Here is a 15,354-nt window from a genome sequence, read left to right on the forward strand (position 1 = left end):
TAATACCGAATTCAGTCTGCACCTCATTTTCCACTGGGATGGTTAAATCCAACTTTAACTCTCATACAAGTAAGAAACCCGATCATGTTCTCTGTCATCTCTAAGTTCAGTCACTCTCATGAGAATCTCGATGTAATCTTAGCGACATGTATACTATGTGACTCTAAACTAACTACAAGTTGGAGTTTTTTATTCACTATTTTACAAAAAAGTTGAAATTTTTACAATCTAAATGCTTAACCACTCCCCCACACTTAAACATTATATTGTCCTCAATGTAAATTGAATCGTCCAAAGAAAGTCAAGGTGGGAAATTTATAATACTAATATGCGAAAAGAAAAAATAAATACAAGACAAGACACATAAAAGATAAAGATAAGAGATACAAAACCTATGGGCTGCCTCCCATGCAGCGCTTGGTTTAAAGTCGTCAGCCCGACTATATCCTTGCAAGATTCATTCCTCATATACCAACAATCTGAAAAGTTGGGGATCCTTCCACATAACCTGTTTTGCAAACACTAGCTTCACACAAATATCAGTTTCATAAAATATAAACGTAGCTATTAACCGATAAAAGTTTCCCCCACACTTATTCGTTTCTACACTTGGAAGTGTATAAAGAACATAAAATCAGGAACTTCTATGGTTTCTTCTTTGCAAACATCCATAGTATGAGAATCAAATATTTCTAATGGCGAATATCGAGAAACAAAGTCATTTAACAATATTCTCGAAGCACATATATTCAAGCCAATAAGAGGTAAAGGAGAAGAAAGCATATGCAAAGGGTTAGACAAACCTTTCACAATCTCTTGTAGCACAGAATCCTTTTCATCCTTGAAAAATTCAAGTGAATTATTCACCTCTTGTATATCATGGTCCTCTATAAAACCTTGCAACCATTCTTCGTCAGTTTCTGCCTTAACCAAAGTCTCGACATTAACATCAACATTACAATCATATGCAAGCTCAATTGGGTCTTCCAAAATATTGGTCATATCGGTTTCATTCTCAACACACTCCTCTTTGTTGTAAGGCACATACTCTTTTGTGGCTCCAAATTTCGCTACAAGGAACTTTTTTAGAAGACCCAAAAATGCATCATCCTCAAGCTCCCCCCTTTGAATGGGCTCTTGATCATTATAAAGATCAATGCTTGAGTAATCTCCATAAGTGTCAACATATTCCTCTTCTTCTTCATTAGATTCAAACCTTGTTGCAATGAAATTCTGTAAAACACTAGTTTCATCATACTCATGTACCTTTTGAATAGGTGCTTGATCATTATAAAGATCAAGAGTTGAGTCCTATACACTAGTGTCATAAAATATCTCCAAAGGTTGGTTCTTTTCAACGCACTCATCTTCATTTTCAGACTCACCGTAATAAGAATCTCCATCGGTTTCCCATCCTTTATCATGACACCGTTGAAGCTCCATATGAATGGTCCTACTAATTTCATCTACAAGCTCTTCCGAGTTTCCATCATCTTCCAACTTGTATAATTTCCGTGCAAGTTTTCTAACGTTCACACGCTTACCACCATTGGCTACAATAGGTTCTCTTTCCCATGACTCTTCCCTTTGAATGGGTGAATCAACATAACTACGATCTAAAGTCGGGTAAGAAAAAGTGTTGCAGAAATTGGTTTGTGCGACGTTCCCTTTATCACTGTCAAGTTGGTCTAGTCCATTTATAGCACGCATACATCTCGGATAAACAAAATAAGAAGTAGAATTGTCCCACCTAGGTGCTTGACTTGCATACCTACTACAAGGCTGTTGTTGGTATGTATGAAAATCACCATAAGCTCTTGGATATTGATCATAGCCAATAAATTGGTTTCTATCGTATCCCATAGGTGGTGGCCAATCGTCATAGTGTTGAGGAGGTTGAAAACCGTATCCATTGTTCCAATATGCTCCTTCCATGATAGGTACCTGAAACAAGATTTCTCAAACCAAGGTTAAAAACCAAAAAAATAAGAAAAACAAAAATAATAAACAAACTAAAAACAAAAATAAGAAACCAAAAACAAGTGACAACCGCTGCCTCCCCGGCAGTGGCGCCAAAATTTGATCACTGTCGTAGGCGTCAAAAAATAAATTACACTTTCTCACTACTCAAAATATATAATATAACAAGGGTAAGAAAGGATTGTTCCCACAAAGAGGACTTAGGTTGTCAATATGCTTCGGTTTCCTATAAATAACAATGGGGGATTTTTTGATTTTTATATAATAAACTAAATAAAAGCAAACAAATAAATAAAGCACACAAATCAAGATGTGAAGGTATTGGTCACAGATTTCATCTTCATTCACAAACATGTTTTCTACATAATAACTAGAATTGATATTTTAATCTCAACTTTTATCAAAGTCCCTAGGATACCTTGATCGCAAGAATATCCCGCTAAATTCCTCTTATCATCAACAAACACATTAAAAGATGAGTATATGAATTCTACCTAAGAGAACAACCTAACGTGTAAAAGCACTAATCAAGTTTAATTCCCTAAATGCATTAAGTTTTATGAAATCAGGCCAATCAAAGTAATCGAACGTGTAAAAGCACTAATCCGATTTAACAAAGGTTATGACTCACATGTGACTACTAGGATGTATCACTACAAGCAATAATCACAATTATGCTACTTGTAATCAGGAATCTATCACTTTTGCGTAAAATAAATCCTAATCTAGCAATGGAGATGAACACAAAATCAACCGATTCGCGACTCGATCAAACAAGTATTCAAATCATAAGACAATATCAATAGTGAATCGTAAACGATAAAGCATGGAGACGAAACTAATTTCTCATATCAAAAAGCATATTTTGTGAAATCCAATTATTCCATAACCAATAATAATAATCTAGCTCATGTTCATGGAGTTCATAACAAGAAGAAAAAGGAAAGTTTTCATGTTTCTAAACCCTAGAAAAAAGTAGAAGTAAAGATAAGATTAGGGAATAGAACCACTCTTTCTTTTATAGTCCTCCTCTGCCTTGTACGATTTCCAAATCTACTTGCTCGTCTGAATGTTGGCCCAAAATAATTAGAGCCAGCCCAATTCAAAAGCCCATCAGTCCACTACTTGATATGCCTATCAGTTTTGTGAAACTGACAAGGCAATTTAGCCTGAGCTATCACCACATACATCTGGCTGTATCTCAACTCCTTCCCTGCACATTCATCTAGCCAGAATCTTCCCATCTAAACCAAATAAATCATTCAACATTCCATTCTTAGCACAAACACTGCACTTCTGCCACAGCCACTCAGCCAACTTGCAACTGCAATAGCAACCAGTTCAATTCCATTCCCCTGCAATGCATTTCACAACCAGCTGCAGCTTCAATTCTCACCAGCTCCCTCTCTGCGACTCAACTCTAACCATCCCTAGCTGCGACACACAAACTCCAGGCACCAGCAAAACATAACCCACTGTCTCTCTGCACTTTCTCTTCATGTGGCCACATCATTCCTTCCATCCATTGGCTGTAGATCCAATTCTGTAGCTCACCAACAACTGCACCTGCGATGCCGTTTCTTCTCTTATTCTCAGCTCAAGGCCACCACCAATAAACTCAGTTCAAATCCCATCTGAACCTCAATACCACCAGTAACATATAGCCATGATAAGCATCACCTTCAATTCATATTCTTACAGCTCTAGTTAACTCCTTGCAGCCGCGACAGCCAGTTCAGGTCATTCTTCACATTGCAGCAACACAAACTCTTGACCTAAAATACTGCACTGCACAGACTCAATCCATACACTAGCATCATTTGCAGTTCATTTCACTGCAACTTCTTCTCTTCTCTTAACTGTTCTTCTCTCAGTTCAGGTCCCACCAGTGCCTTACTGCAGCTTTAACTCCTGCCCTTGAACCATAACAACAACAGCTCAATTCATGTCAATCCATTCATTCCACCTGACTTCCATGTTCTCCTTAACAGTCTCAACACTAACCCATGAAATCCCTGACAGCAACAGTACCTACAGGTGTGCACTCAGAATTGCAACATCTCCCCATTCTTCTCAACATAAAACCCTTGAATCTCCTCTTCTTTCTCTATTTCCATCTGAGCATCATCTCCATACCTGCAACTGCAATATCACCATTGCACATCCTACTTCAGTTCCATTCAACACCAACTAAGCCTCAACCCATTATGTGTAGTTCCTGTAGTGACTTGAATCCACTGAAACCATCTTCTTGACAACCACCAACACTTTATCTGCAATTTCTCTGCACGACAACACAAATTCAACAGATTCATCATCTTCTTCCATACTCCAAGTTCACATCCACCATCAGCAGTTCCAGAGCAACAAACCCTAATCGACTAATTTCTTCATTTGGTCGTTTAATTCAACCAACATCACTACTGTTTCTCCCAATTCCTTGAGTACCCATCCATCTATTATCTGAAACTTCGTGGATTCTTCATTTAGTTACCAAACTCGGGTCTTATGAAACCCCGATTTCTAATCTCTGTCTGATTTCTCCCCACCGATCTCAACTCCAACTATTCTCCTTCTCAAGCTTAGTAACATCTCTTCTCATTCTGATTCATCAATTTCATCGTAGAATCTTCACCTTAACCCTGCAAATATTTATCTTCTTTCTGTGATTTTCTCTAACTTTCAGACACTCAGAAAACACAGCCGCACAAAAATGATTGAGAAGACATTTCTCTCAACTTTAGGTTTAGGTAATGATGAGAATTGCTTCAAGCACCCAGAACTCGGATAAGGGCTATGCAACTGTCATTTGGCCTGTCAGTTTCGTAGAACTGACTGCCTATTCGATCTCGTGCTCAACTGTCAGTTATGGGGAACTGACAGTTCATTCTTCACCTCCTTGCACAACCTAGCTGGCTCCAAATGTAACTCGCATGTGAATTAATCTTTTTGCCTTTTATGCTCCAAATAGACGATTTTTCCATCTTTTACTCATAATGACTCCATTGCACCTGATAACTCAAAAGTAAACATAAGATACATAATTTACAAGAAAAATAGCAAAGAAAGCGTAAATACTAGATATAAATTAGGTGTTTTAGACACCTATCAAATTCCTCCACACTTAGACTTTGCTAGTCCTCGAGTAAATTAAACAAAATAATTCTAAAATACATACAACTCCCTGTCGCCGAGGATACAATTATTCTTAGCATGAATAACAGGCCTTTGAACCCCTAGTTGTCCCTAGTGGACGAGTTTTAGTCTCGTGAGGGCTTACAAGAGATATACCCACAAAACCTATTTTACCAACTTACTAGTTCTCCGAAATGATAACATCCAACGCACTAAGAAGACATAGAGATTCTACACACTAGTCATAAGAAGTTAGATACATAAATGATTACAATCTCATCCTTAAAAGTTGAGAGAGAAATAACCATCCCTTATCGAAAGAAATTCAGGTTCAAAGTGATCAAAAGTCTCGACTCTTCCTCGCAAGAAAGGGTTTTATGAAGTTGCTCTCAATAATAAATAGCTTTTTATGGGTCACACATGTGTCCAGGTAGGAATGAAGAGAGAATCCTTCGACACCTTGAATGGTAGGAAGGCCTTGTTTTGAAAACCCACATCTTTTATTCATTTTGAAAACCCTTTTTTTCTGACGATCTCTAAAAAAGGAAATCAACCACTTAACGAAGGTGGGAATATGCTTACTTACCTCGTTATTCGTTCGGCGTGCAGTTAGCACCACTCTCACAACATCCATAGAAACGTCTTCGGTCTTCAATCGGTGTCTTCATATTCGTCTTCGGTCTTCAACTCTTGATGATAACTCTTGAACTTCGTAGAATCTTGACAATGTGATTCTTCGGTCTTCAATAGGTTTTAGACATTTGATCAAGTGTTACAGCTAGACCTTTGTTCCCAGTGTATTTTCTACGATTTGGGCATGTCCTCGTCATCAGCCTCGTCAGCATCCCTGTTTATAGGAGGTATGCGACCGTGAGGTTTGTCTGATGACCTAGGTTTGTCTCTTGAAAACCGTTTACTTCTCTTCAATAGAAGATCCATAAACTGTCTTGTGATCAAGGAGACCGACTTTTCAAGGTTTTCATCTGAAAAATCATTCTCAGACTGATCATCCTCAGAGACATGAACACTTTTACCTTTGGCAAGTAATTTAGTGCTCTTCTGTGCTTTAAAGGCAACATCCTTACCGACTTTGGATGTATGCTCATGGTCAAATATCTTTAGCTTCCCAACCAAGGTGTTTCTGGAAATATTATTGAGGTTATTCTCCTCAACGATGGCATGCTTCTTAGACTTGTATCTAGATGGCAGGCGATCTGAGAATTTTCATCACAATGTCCTTTTCAATAATAATCTTACCCAATGTAAAAAATGCATTAACAATTTCAGATACTTTGTGATTAAACTCATCAAATGTTTCTTCATCTACCATACGAAGGTTTTCCCAATCGGAATTAAGGTTTTGAAGCCTAGCTTCCTTTTCACTGGAGTTTCCTTCAAATACGGTTTCTAAGATATACCAAGCATATTTAGACCTAGTGCAATTAGACACATGGTGTTGAAGACTTGGGGCAATGGCATGTATGATAGCATTTAACCCTTCAGAATTCTACTTTGCAGCAAGAATTTCGGAAGCATTATATTCACCAATATTCTTGGGAACAGTTCCGTCTCCAGCTGCAACAACGGGCGCATCATAACCATTCACCACATATACCCATGATTCAAAATCACGCGATTGAAGAAAAGCTCGCATAGGAATTTTCCACCATAAGTAATTGGAGCCATCGAAGACTGGTGGTACGTTAATAGAGATAACACCTCTGTCCATAGAGTCAGATCGCTACACACACGGACTTGTTAGGTCTTAAACGTATTTGCCCGCTCTGATACCAATTGAAAAAGCGGGGGTCTAAACACACCACCCAATATTTCGATTAGCAATCTGTATGGACTAATTCCGAAATACTTTGATAGAGAATCAACTAGACAGTCAGACTCAATCTAGATAAAAGTATCTCAAGGAGTTAATATCTCTCTCTTGATTTGATTTTTACTCAAGCTAAAAACAATAGCGAGTCTTTATCAAATACAAGGAATAACTTGGACGGTACCAAAGACCAATGTCCAAGGATCAATCCATATTAATCAACAACCAAAGGTTGGATTCCAATTGATGATCACGAACGCACAACCTGTATTATTTCAATTATACAAAATATAATACGGAAAAGAAATAACACAGACACCAGAAATTTTGTTAACGAGGAAACCGCAAATGCAGAAAAACCCCGGGACCTAGTCCAGATTGAATACACACTGTATTAAGCCGCTAACTTCGGACTGGACTATAGTTGAACCCCAATCAGTCTCTCACCGATCCAAGGTACAGTTGTACTCCTACGCCTCTGATCCCAGCAGGGTACTACGCACTTGATTCCCTTAGCTGATCTCACCCACAACCAAGAGTTACTGCAACCCAAAATCACAGACTTGATAATAAACAGATCCGTCTCACACAGAAAAGTCTATCAAAGGATAAATCTGTCTCCCACAGATAAACCCTAAATTTTGTTCCGTCTTAAGATATAAAATCAAGGTGAACAGGAACCAATTGATAATCCTGTCTTATATTCCCGAAGAATAGCCTAGATTAATCAATCACCTCTCTACAATCCTTCCCGACTACACAGGTGGTTTGTCGAGGAATCACAAACAGTGAGACGAAGATGTTTGTGACTTCTTTATATTGCCTATCGGAGAACTCTCACGATCTCAAGCCAATCAATCGATTATACTCGTACGATAGAAGATGTAAGATCAGATCACACAACTACGATAAAACTAGTATCGGTCTGGCTTCACAATCCCAATGAAGTCTTTAAGTCGTTAACCTGGTTTTAGAGAAGAAAACCAAAGGTCAAAGGAGAATCGACTCTAGCGAGCGCACTAGTATCACACAGACGTGTGGGGATTAGTTTTGCACAATGCTAGATGTCTCCTTTAATATAGCCTTCAAATCAGGGTTTTTCCTTGGGTACAAAGCAATCCTTATTCACCGTTAGATGAAAACCTGATTTAGATTCAAGCTAATATTTCTCAACCGTTAGATCGAAAACTTAGCTTGTCACACACACTTGGGTAGACGTTTACTGGGTTTGTGAAAACCATGCCCAAACGTGTAGTGTATGTTGGTTCAACATAGTAACCCAAAAGGTTAACCATATGAGGATTTCATATTAACCTTGCTCTTCTTCAACATAACTAGTTCAATTGACTCAAATGAACTAGTTAAAGAGTTGTTCAATTGCTATGAGATCTTATGTAACTGCACAAGACACAATTGAAACAAAGATGATTCGATTCGATTAAATTGTCTTATGAACATTATAGCCACGGTTTGCATAAAGCATTCCTTAGTAATTTAATGTTTCATGTTCAGAGCACATCTTTAGATCATAACCTCTTAAGTTCACAAACAAGTTTGCGGACTTAAGTTAATCGGTTGAGTTTTCCAAACTCAGCAGAAATTCTCGGAAAGAGAACTTCCGCCAGTTCGCGGACTGAGTTCGCGGACTTAGCATACAAACGAGTTTTGGAAAATCCAGCAGAAGTTCTCGGTCGAGAACTTCCGACAGTTCGCAGACTGAGTCTGCGGACTGGGTTCGCGGACTTGGTAAGCCAATTCCACAATCCTCCCGATTTCTCTTGATCAACAAAGTTCGAAAGCTTCGGTTCAAGGAATACATGGTTATGTAATCTAAACTCTCATTTCAATCATTGAGACATTCTCATAGGATGCTATGTATCCGTTATTCACAGACCGATCCACGTCAGAGCAATTCTCAAAGTGATTGAAACTTTTCATGACTTTCGTCACTAGGTGAAGATAAACTTGATCAAAGCGAAACGCTTTACCAACACACGATTTCGAGATAAAAGATAAGCAATGACTGCTCAGCTCGAAATGTCAAATGTGTATGATCTAGTCTATATAGCATACGACTTTTGTCTCATAAGAAGTAGGAGATAGAATAGATAGACTTTTGAGTGATAGATAAGTTCAAGTCTCCACATACCTTTTTGTTGATGAAGTTCCACGGTTCCTTGTATAGATCTTCGTCGTTGTATGATGAATCGCCATGAAGTCCTTGAGCTCAACTACACTTTTCTATCCTAGTCCGAGACTTGGTTATGTAGGCTAGAAATCAAGACTCATAGTTTTGATCACTAACATTGACAACATGCTTGAGATAGCAACGCATGTGAGGTCGACCGAGCTATGCTCTAACACTGATATTTCTTTTAGTGTTGGTTGTTGTGTTAGATTTCAAGCTAATCCAAAGGAATCTCATATTGCAGCTGCAAAAAGAATCATACGATATGTCAACTACACTGTCGGGTATGGCCTGTCTTATACTTTTGATACTAACACTGATCTTTCTGCTTATTCAGATGTTGATTGGGCAGGATGTGTAGAAGACAGAAAAAGTACATCAGGGGTTTCTATTATGTAGGACTGAACCTTGTGGCTTGGCATAGCAAGAAACAAAATTCACAATCCCTATCTACATGTGAAACATGATATATTTTTGCTGGCTCACGTTGCACTCAACTCTTATGGATGAAACAAATGCTAGCTGATTATGGAATTGATACTGGAATAATGAAGATCTTTTGTGATAACTCTAGTGCGATTCGAATTACTGAGAATCCCGTTGACACTCAAGAACAAAGCACATTGACATAAGGTACCATTTTATTCGACATCTTTATGAAAATGGTATCATAAGTATGGATTTTGTGCCTTCCGAACAACAATTGGTTGATATTATCACCAAACCACTAGACACAACCACCTTTCAACACTTACGACAGTCTATTGGTGTTGTTTTGGTTCATTAATTGTTCCCATCACTCTTGCCCCTGTGCTTATCTCGATCTTTTGAAACTCCAGTAAGTGTTACTACAATTCTGTTTTTGTCTTCATAGGAATGTTTTTCTGTTCTTTGTGTTGTGTATCAAAAGAAATCCTTCTTTTCTTCGAAATTAAGGTCGCTCTTGTTGTTCCCTTGGGAATGACATTTTATGGGGGAGAGTTCTTTTTGAACTTGCGCTTAATTGCCAAATCTTTGTGGGGAGTGCGGTTGTGGAATATTATAGGGGTTATCTTATATCTTTAAACTCCTTGATGAATGCATTTAGCTTCGGCTTTATGATTGCATCTAAATAAGATGATGTGTGTTCTTTCTTTTGGTCATGAAATGTCTCTTTCAGAAATTTCATTAGGATCCCTTATAGTGCGTTATCAACGATGGGATGATTAATAAACAAAACATAATTCCTGCAGATGCATTCATCTTCAACAATACTAAAATCGCGCTGATGTGCTCTTATTTGATCATATTTTTCTCTTCTTATTTCATTTTGCACATTGGCTCGTTGTTCAGCTCTTTGATTTTCGGCAGCATGTTGCTCTTCTATGAACTAAGTCATATTCATATTTTGAAAAATTGGAAGAGCTAAGAAAACAGGAATAAGGTGTCAGTTGAAATGAAATTGAAATATGGTATTTATAGGAGGGGGTGAATTGTGGCCGCTGGATCAGAATTACTAGGCGATCTAGTAGACACAGAACAGTTGAGTCTCAACCATTGGAGATCTAGACTAGACCGCTCGGTGTAGTTTCAACCGAGCGGTCGAGACTCCACCGCTTGATAGAAAGTCGACCTCGCCTGGCTAAGTGGCAAAATTTGCCACTTAGCCAAGTCTGTTTGCTGCTTTGCCATCCCCATAGCGGGTGCAAAAGTGGCAAACTTGAGACTTTGCCTCCCCCGTAGGGACCGACCTTAATTATAAAACCATTCTGATTTATACCTTAGAGCACCTATAATAGCTGCAGTTTTCCTTGATATACATTATAACCCCTATAAAATAACAATGTCGAGACCAACAAACTTTATCAATCTATCACGATATTAAATAATCGCATAAATTAATAATCGCATAAATTATATATTAATTAATAATTTATTAATTTATCAAAATATTGTTTAATTCTAAAAAATCAATAAAGTGAATCAATGCACCATATTCCATTACAAATTGTTTTCGTCATTGTAAGATTCGTTCAGTGGATGACACCTCATCAGGTATCCAAGTGAAGCGCTAGATGAAGGAACTAGAGAATTGCTAAATTTAATCAATTGATTAAATTATCGCAGTGGAATGGATGTTGAATTTCTTTTAAACTACCCTCAAGAGGATATTATTCAGATTTGTTGACTGAGGAAGAAATAATTGGGAGTGTCATGAGAAAAAAGGAGAGTGATGATGTGGAAGTCGAAGATGAAAGTACCGGCATATAGCCACCTTCTCGTAAAGAAGCTATCAAAGCTGCAAAGATATTGAATAGGTTTTTATCGCATCAGGAAACGACAACACCAAAAACTCTTCCAATATTAAGAAAAATCCAAGATGAAATTCAATGTGATATCAATTTTAAGAAAAACCAAGGCACAATTGAATCATTCTTTACCAAATTAGCATAGATGTACAACTATATTTATATAAATTGGAGAGTTATTAATTTATATATTCGAAGGGACCTATAGAAGGCTATTTTTTATTATTTTATAAATTTAGCAAGTTGGTCTCAACTCGGAACTGACAAAATTTATTAATTTATCGCGGATTAAATTATAGGGATTCTATTGTACTGCCCTTTGCGTCAAAAAGAAATACGGTAGAAACTCCATTAATTAATAAACTCTCTTAAGTAATATTTTTAGGCGTCCCGAGTCGGGAACAAGGTGCCAAATTAATAGTTCGCTTTGATCGGATATGTAGACCCATGTAAAGTATAAATTAATAATTCATTATAGATATTCATTACATTAATGATTTATGAAGATATTTCGAAAAATGATTCAATTGTCTTTTGATTTTTGTTAAGATCAATATCACATTGAATTTCATCTCTAATTTATCTAATCATCGTAAGATTTTATGGTGTTGTTTTCTCATAGCTTAGCGAGAAACTATTTAATGTGATTGCTTCTCTAACAACCTCGTTCCCTGAACTTTCATCATCTTCTTTCCCTTTTTTATTAGTTCCCATAACGCTCTCAATTATTTCTTCATCAGTCAACAATTGCGTAACTTTGTTTTCTTTCGGATATTCAGGACATCTTAACATTCATCGAATTGCGATAACCCAACTATTTAATCAAATTTTGCTGGTCTTGAGTGATTTCACCGTCTAACTGTTCATCCAAATTTTCTAAACTTGCGTTACATGTTGATCGAAGTTTACAATTACACAAAGTGGAGATTGAACAGTGCTTTGAAGAATTTAATATTTTACGGTATTTAGAAAACAATTATATCACGATAAATTTATCTACAAGTTAATAAGATAAATTTATTAAATTAATAATTATTAATTTATTTATTAATTAATATCTCGCTTAATTAATAAATTCTATTGGTCCCAACATCATTAATATATAGAATTTCTGCTATCTGCCTTTCATTTTGAAAAGGATACGAAAAGGATAGACGACTAAAATAGTCTATCCGATAGCCTTTGCTCTAACTAGGATATAAACATTCCATTAGTTGATTGTTACGAGCCGTTGGATAAAATCGATCATCCTCATGCTGGTTAAATGAGGAAAAGTGAGAGAGAAGAACCAAACACTGTTTTGGTTTGGTGGAACAGAAAAAGAAGTAAATAATGGAAGGGACGGAGAAAAATCAGAAGATGATGGAGAAGAAGCTTTGCAAGCGATGTAAACAGACATACGATATTTCTACTAATAGCTCTTCATCTTGCAGGTTTCATCCTTCCTTTTTCGTTTCCAGAAGACATGACGATCAAAAGAGGTACCAACCAAGAACTCTCTTTTCATAGAATCACACAATAACAAATATTGGTATTCTTTGAAATGTAAAATTCATAGTTAATTTTATACAGCTTATCTTTTGAACGTATTGATTGTTGTTTTTACCTGTAAATTAGCAGACCTATGTTCATTTTCTTCTATATGCACTAGTCCGATTAGGAAAAAACACAAAATGAGGGGTTTCTTAGTGGTGGTAAAATATGAGATCCACTTGTAATTTTAGTTCTTGGTTTCATAATTGGTTAAACTGAATAGTTAAGTGTTGGATTAACAATTGTTTTTGACGGATGAACTTTGATTAGGCTTTCATAAAATTAATTCGGCTGAATCCACTTTAACGAGAGTGAGAGAGATTCTCGTTTCAATTTGAATTGGAGCTTTCGGGTTGTTTGAATATGTCTCCTACTAATGAGTTTTCCTATATGTCACAATTTAGCATTTTAGCTTGTTCATTAAACTAGGTTGGTTTAAAATAATTTGTGAAGAATGTTGCTAATTTTGGTTGAAGTGGATGAAAATCCTAAAGAAATTTTGTATTTGTACTATCCTAGTGCGAGGACAATTGGAAAACCATGGTTGAGGAAATTCTTTATCATAACTGTATTGATTTGGGAAGGGTCTTGACACTGCGTCATGTCATCTCATTTGTGTAACTCATTCCCCTTTTCTACTACTTGGTTAGAAGATCAAATACATATGATATTTGATAATGGAGGATAGCAATTTTTCTGTTCGGAAGACTGACGAATGTAATAACACCTTGGTGGTGTCAGCTTCTGCACGATTGCACCCCTGGTTGGTGTGGGTCTATCTGTCGGATTAAGAACCTGATTCGTTTGTCCAGCATTTGATTAGATTCTGAACTCCTTTTGTCTGTGGAAAAATGATGTAGACTCACGAGTATTAGGCACTGGAAGAGGTTCGATACCGACGTAGGATTAAATTAGCTAACATAGATACATCGAAACAATATTTGTGGACTATAAAAATCATTAGAGTGTACTGCTGTACTCTCTCTAATGCAGTAATTTCTGCAAAGAAAGTGAAATAAAATGAACCTCTGACTATCTTGTTGTACTGCAACGAAAGTGATCCCATTAGAGTTCTTGGCTAAACCCCCTATTCCTGATTCCTTACCTATGTGCCCTATTCCAGGTTCCTTACCTATGTGGAGTTGGATGATGATTTTGGTTTGTTTACAGCAACAAATTTGGTAAACAGCTCATTTTGCACGTATTATTTAACTGTTCATTTTTGGTTGCTATGTTTGCTTAAAGGTACTACGAACTAGGGCCAGATGATCCTCCTTATGCTGCCAAGTTCTACGACTGTTGTGGAGATGAGGATCCTGATGCAATTGGCTGCACCACCAGTGTTCACGTTTCTTACGACGATTAGTTCCCTGATCATTCTGAAGCCTTTTTCATCATTTTCGTTTGCTAGAGCAGAAAATGTAATAATGTACATATTTTATATCTTTATGCATACCAAAAAGTTTATCATCCTCTGTTTTCTTCAATTGCTCCTTCCAAAACCGTGCTCACGATGTCCACTTGGTTGGTTTAGAAATGCAAATAACTTGGTGAATTATACTGCTAGTAGTCTTAAAACTGTATCACAACAACTTGATACAAAGTATAACGGGGAGGACATGGTTACTATTGTATACACCTTATCATGCATCGTACGCATGGAGGGTGATTAGAAGCTGAAACTGAATACAACAATGTACACCGAATCACTTCGGGGGGGCTTTTAGGTTTGTGGGCTAAAAGGAGAGTAAGAGATTAAAGGTTGAAGAACCTTCGTTCTCTATCTTCGCTCACTCAATACTTTCACCGAGCTTCATTCTCATCAATGGAGTTCATCAATCTTATAACACCAGTGAATAATAATACCTATCTTTCGTAACCCCGTGGATGTAGACACTCCGTTGTCGAACCACGTTAATTATTTGTGTGAATTTCTTATTTTCCTGTTTGTATTTTATCTTTGATTTACTGATCTATGGTTTGAATCAAGATCCAATAATCTTGTCCTTTTGTCCTTTTGATTGTGCTACTAGAAAAATGGCTGTAACAATTTGGCGCTAGAATCAGGCTATGAGTAAAGAATTTATTCTACTTGTCCTAGATCTATTAACTTCTCAAGCATTTTGCTAACTTTCTGAAATTGGTTTTTTCACCGGAGATTTCTTTGAATAGTTTTTTTCAAATGGAAAGTTTGTTTGGGTATTACTAAAATCTAACAATTACCAGCTGAAAACTTTAAATATTATCTTTGTAGTATGTTATCAATTTTCCTATTTCTGTGAGAGTCCAGTAAAGACTCACCTTTGCTTAATTTCCCTTTGTTTTTACTTTTGCTATTATGGGTATTGTTATACCATCTTCTCTTTTGATTTAACTTTCAACATCACAGATTTCCCAGTTAT

The 15,354-nt window shown here is 36.9% G+C and overlaps 1 protein-coding gene across 1 annotated transcript; it reads left to right on the plus strand.

Annotated features, from left to right (window-relative positions):
- The first annotated feature begins 12,643 nt into the window (after window positions 1-12,643).
- On the plus strand, window positions 12,644-14,510 carry LOC113297402. Its single transcript, XM_026545852.1, has 2 exons — window positions 12,644-12,900; window positions 14,198-14,510. Exons 1-2 carry the CDS (start codon window positions 12,752-12,754, stop codon window positions 14,316-14,318), a joined length of 270 nt encoding a protein of 89 aa, XP_026401637.1. The 5' UTR covers window positions 12,644-12,751; the 3' UTR covers window positions 14,319-14,510.
- The last annotated feature ends 844 nt before the right edge of the window (window positions 14,511-15,354 follow it).

This window comes from Papaver somniferum, chromosome 7 (genome assembly GCF_003573695.1).
Source record: "Papaver somniferum cultivar HN1 chromosome 7, ASM357369v1, whole genome shotgun sequence".
In the NCBI taxonomy this organism is placed as follows: domain Eukaryota; kingdom Viridiplantae; phylum Streptophyta; class Magnoliopsida; order Ranunculales; family Papaveraceae; genus Papaver; species Papaver somniferum.

Bases quoted from the DNA above. Each gene is read 5' to 3' on its own strand.
- LOC113297402 (XM_026545852.1), top strand. From the start codon at position 12,752: ATGGAAGGGACGGAGAAAAATCAGAAGATGATGGAGAAGAAGCTTTGC. The intron at 12,901-14,197 runs GTACCAACCAAG...GTTTGCTTAAAG, and splicing joins AGACATGACGATCAAAAGAG to GTACTACGAACTAGGGCCAG.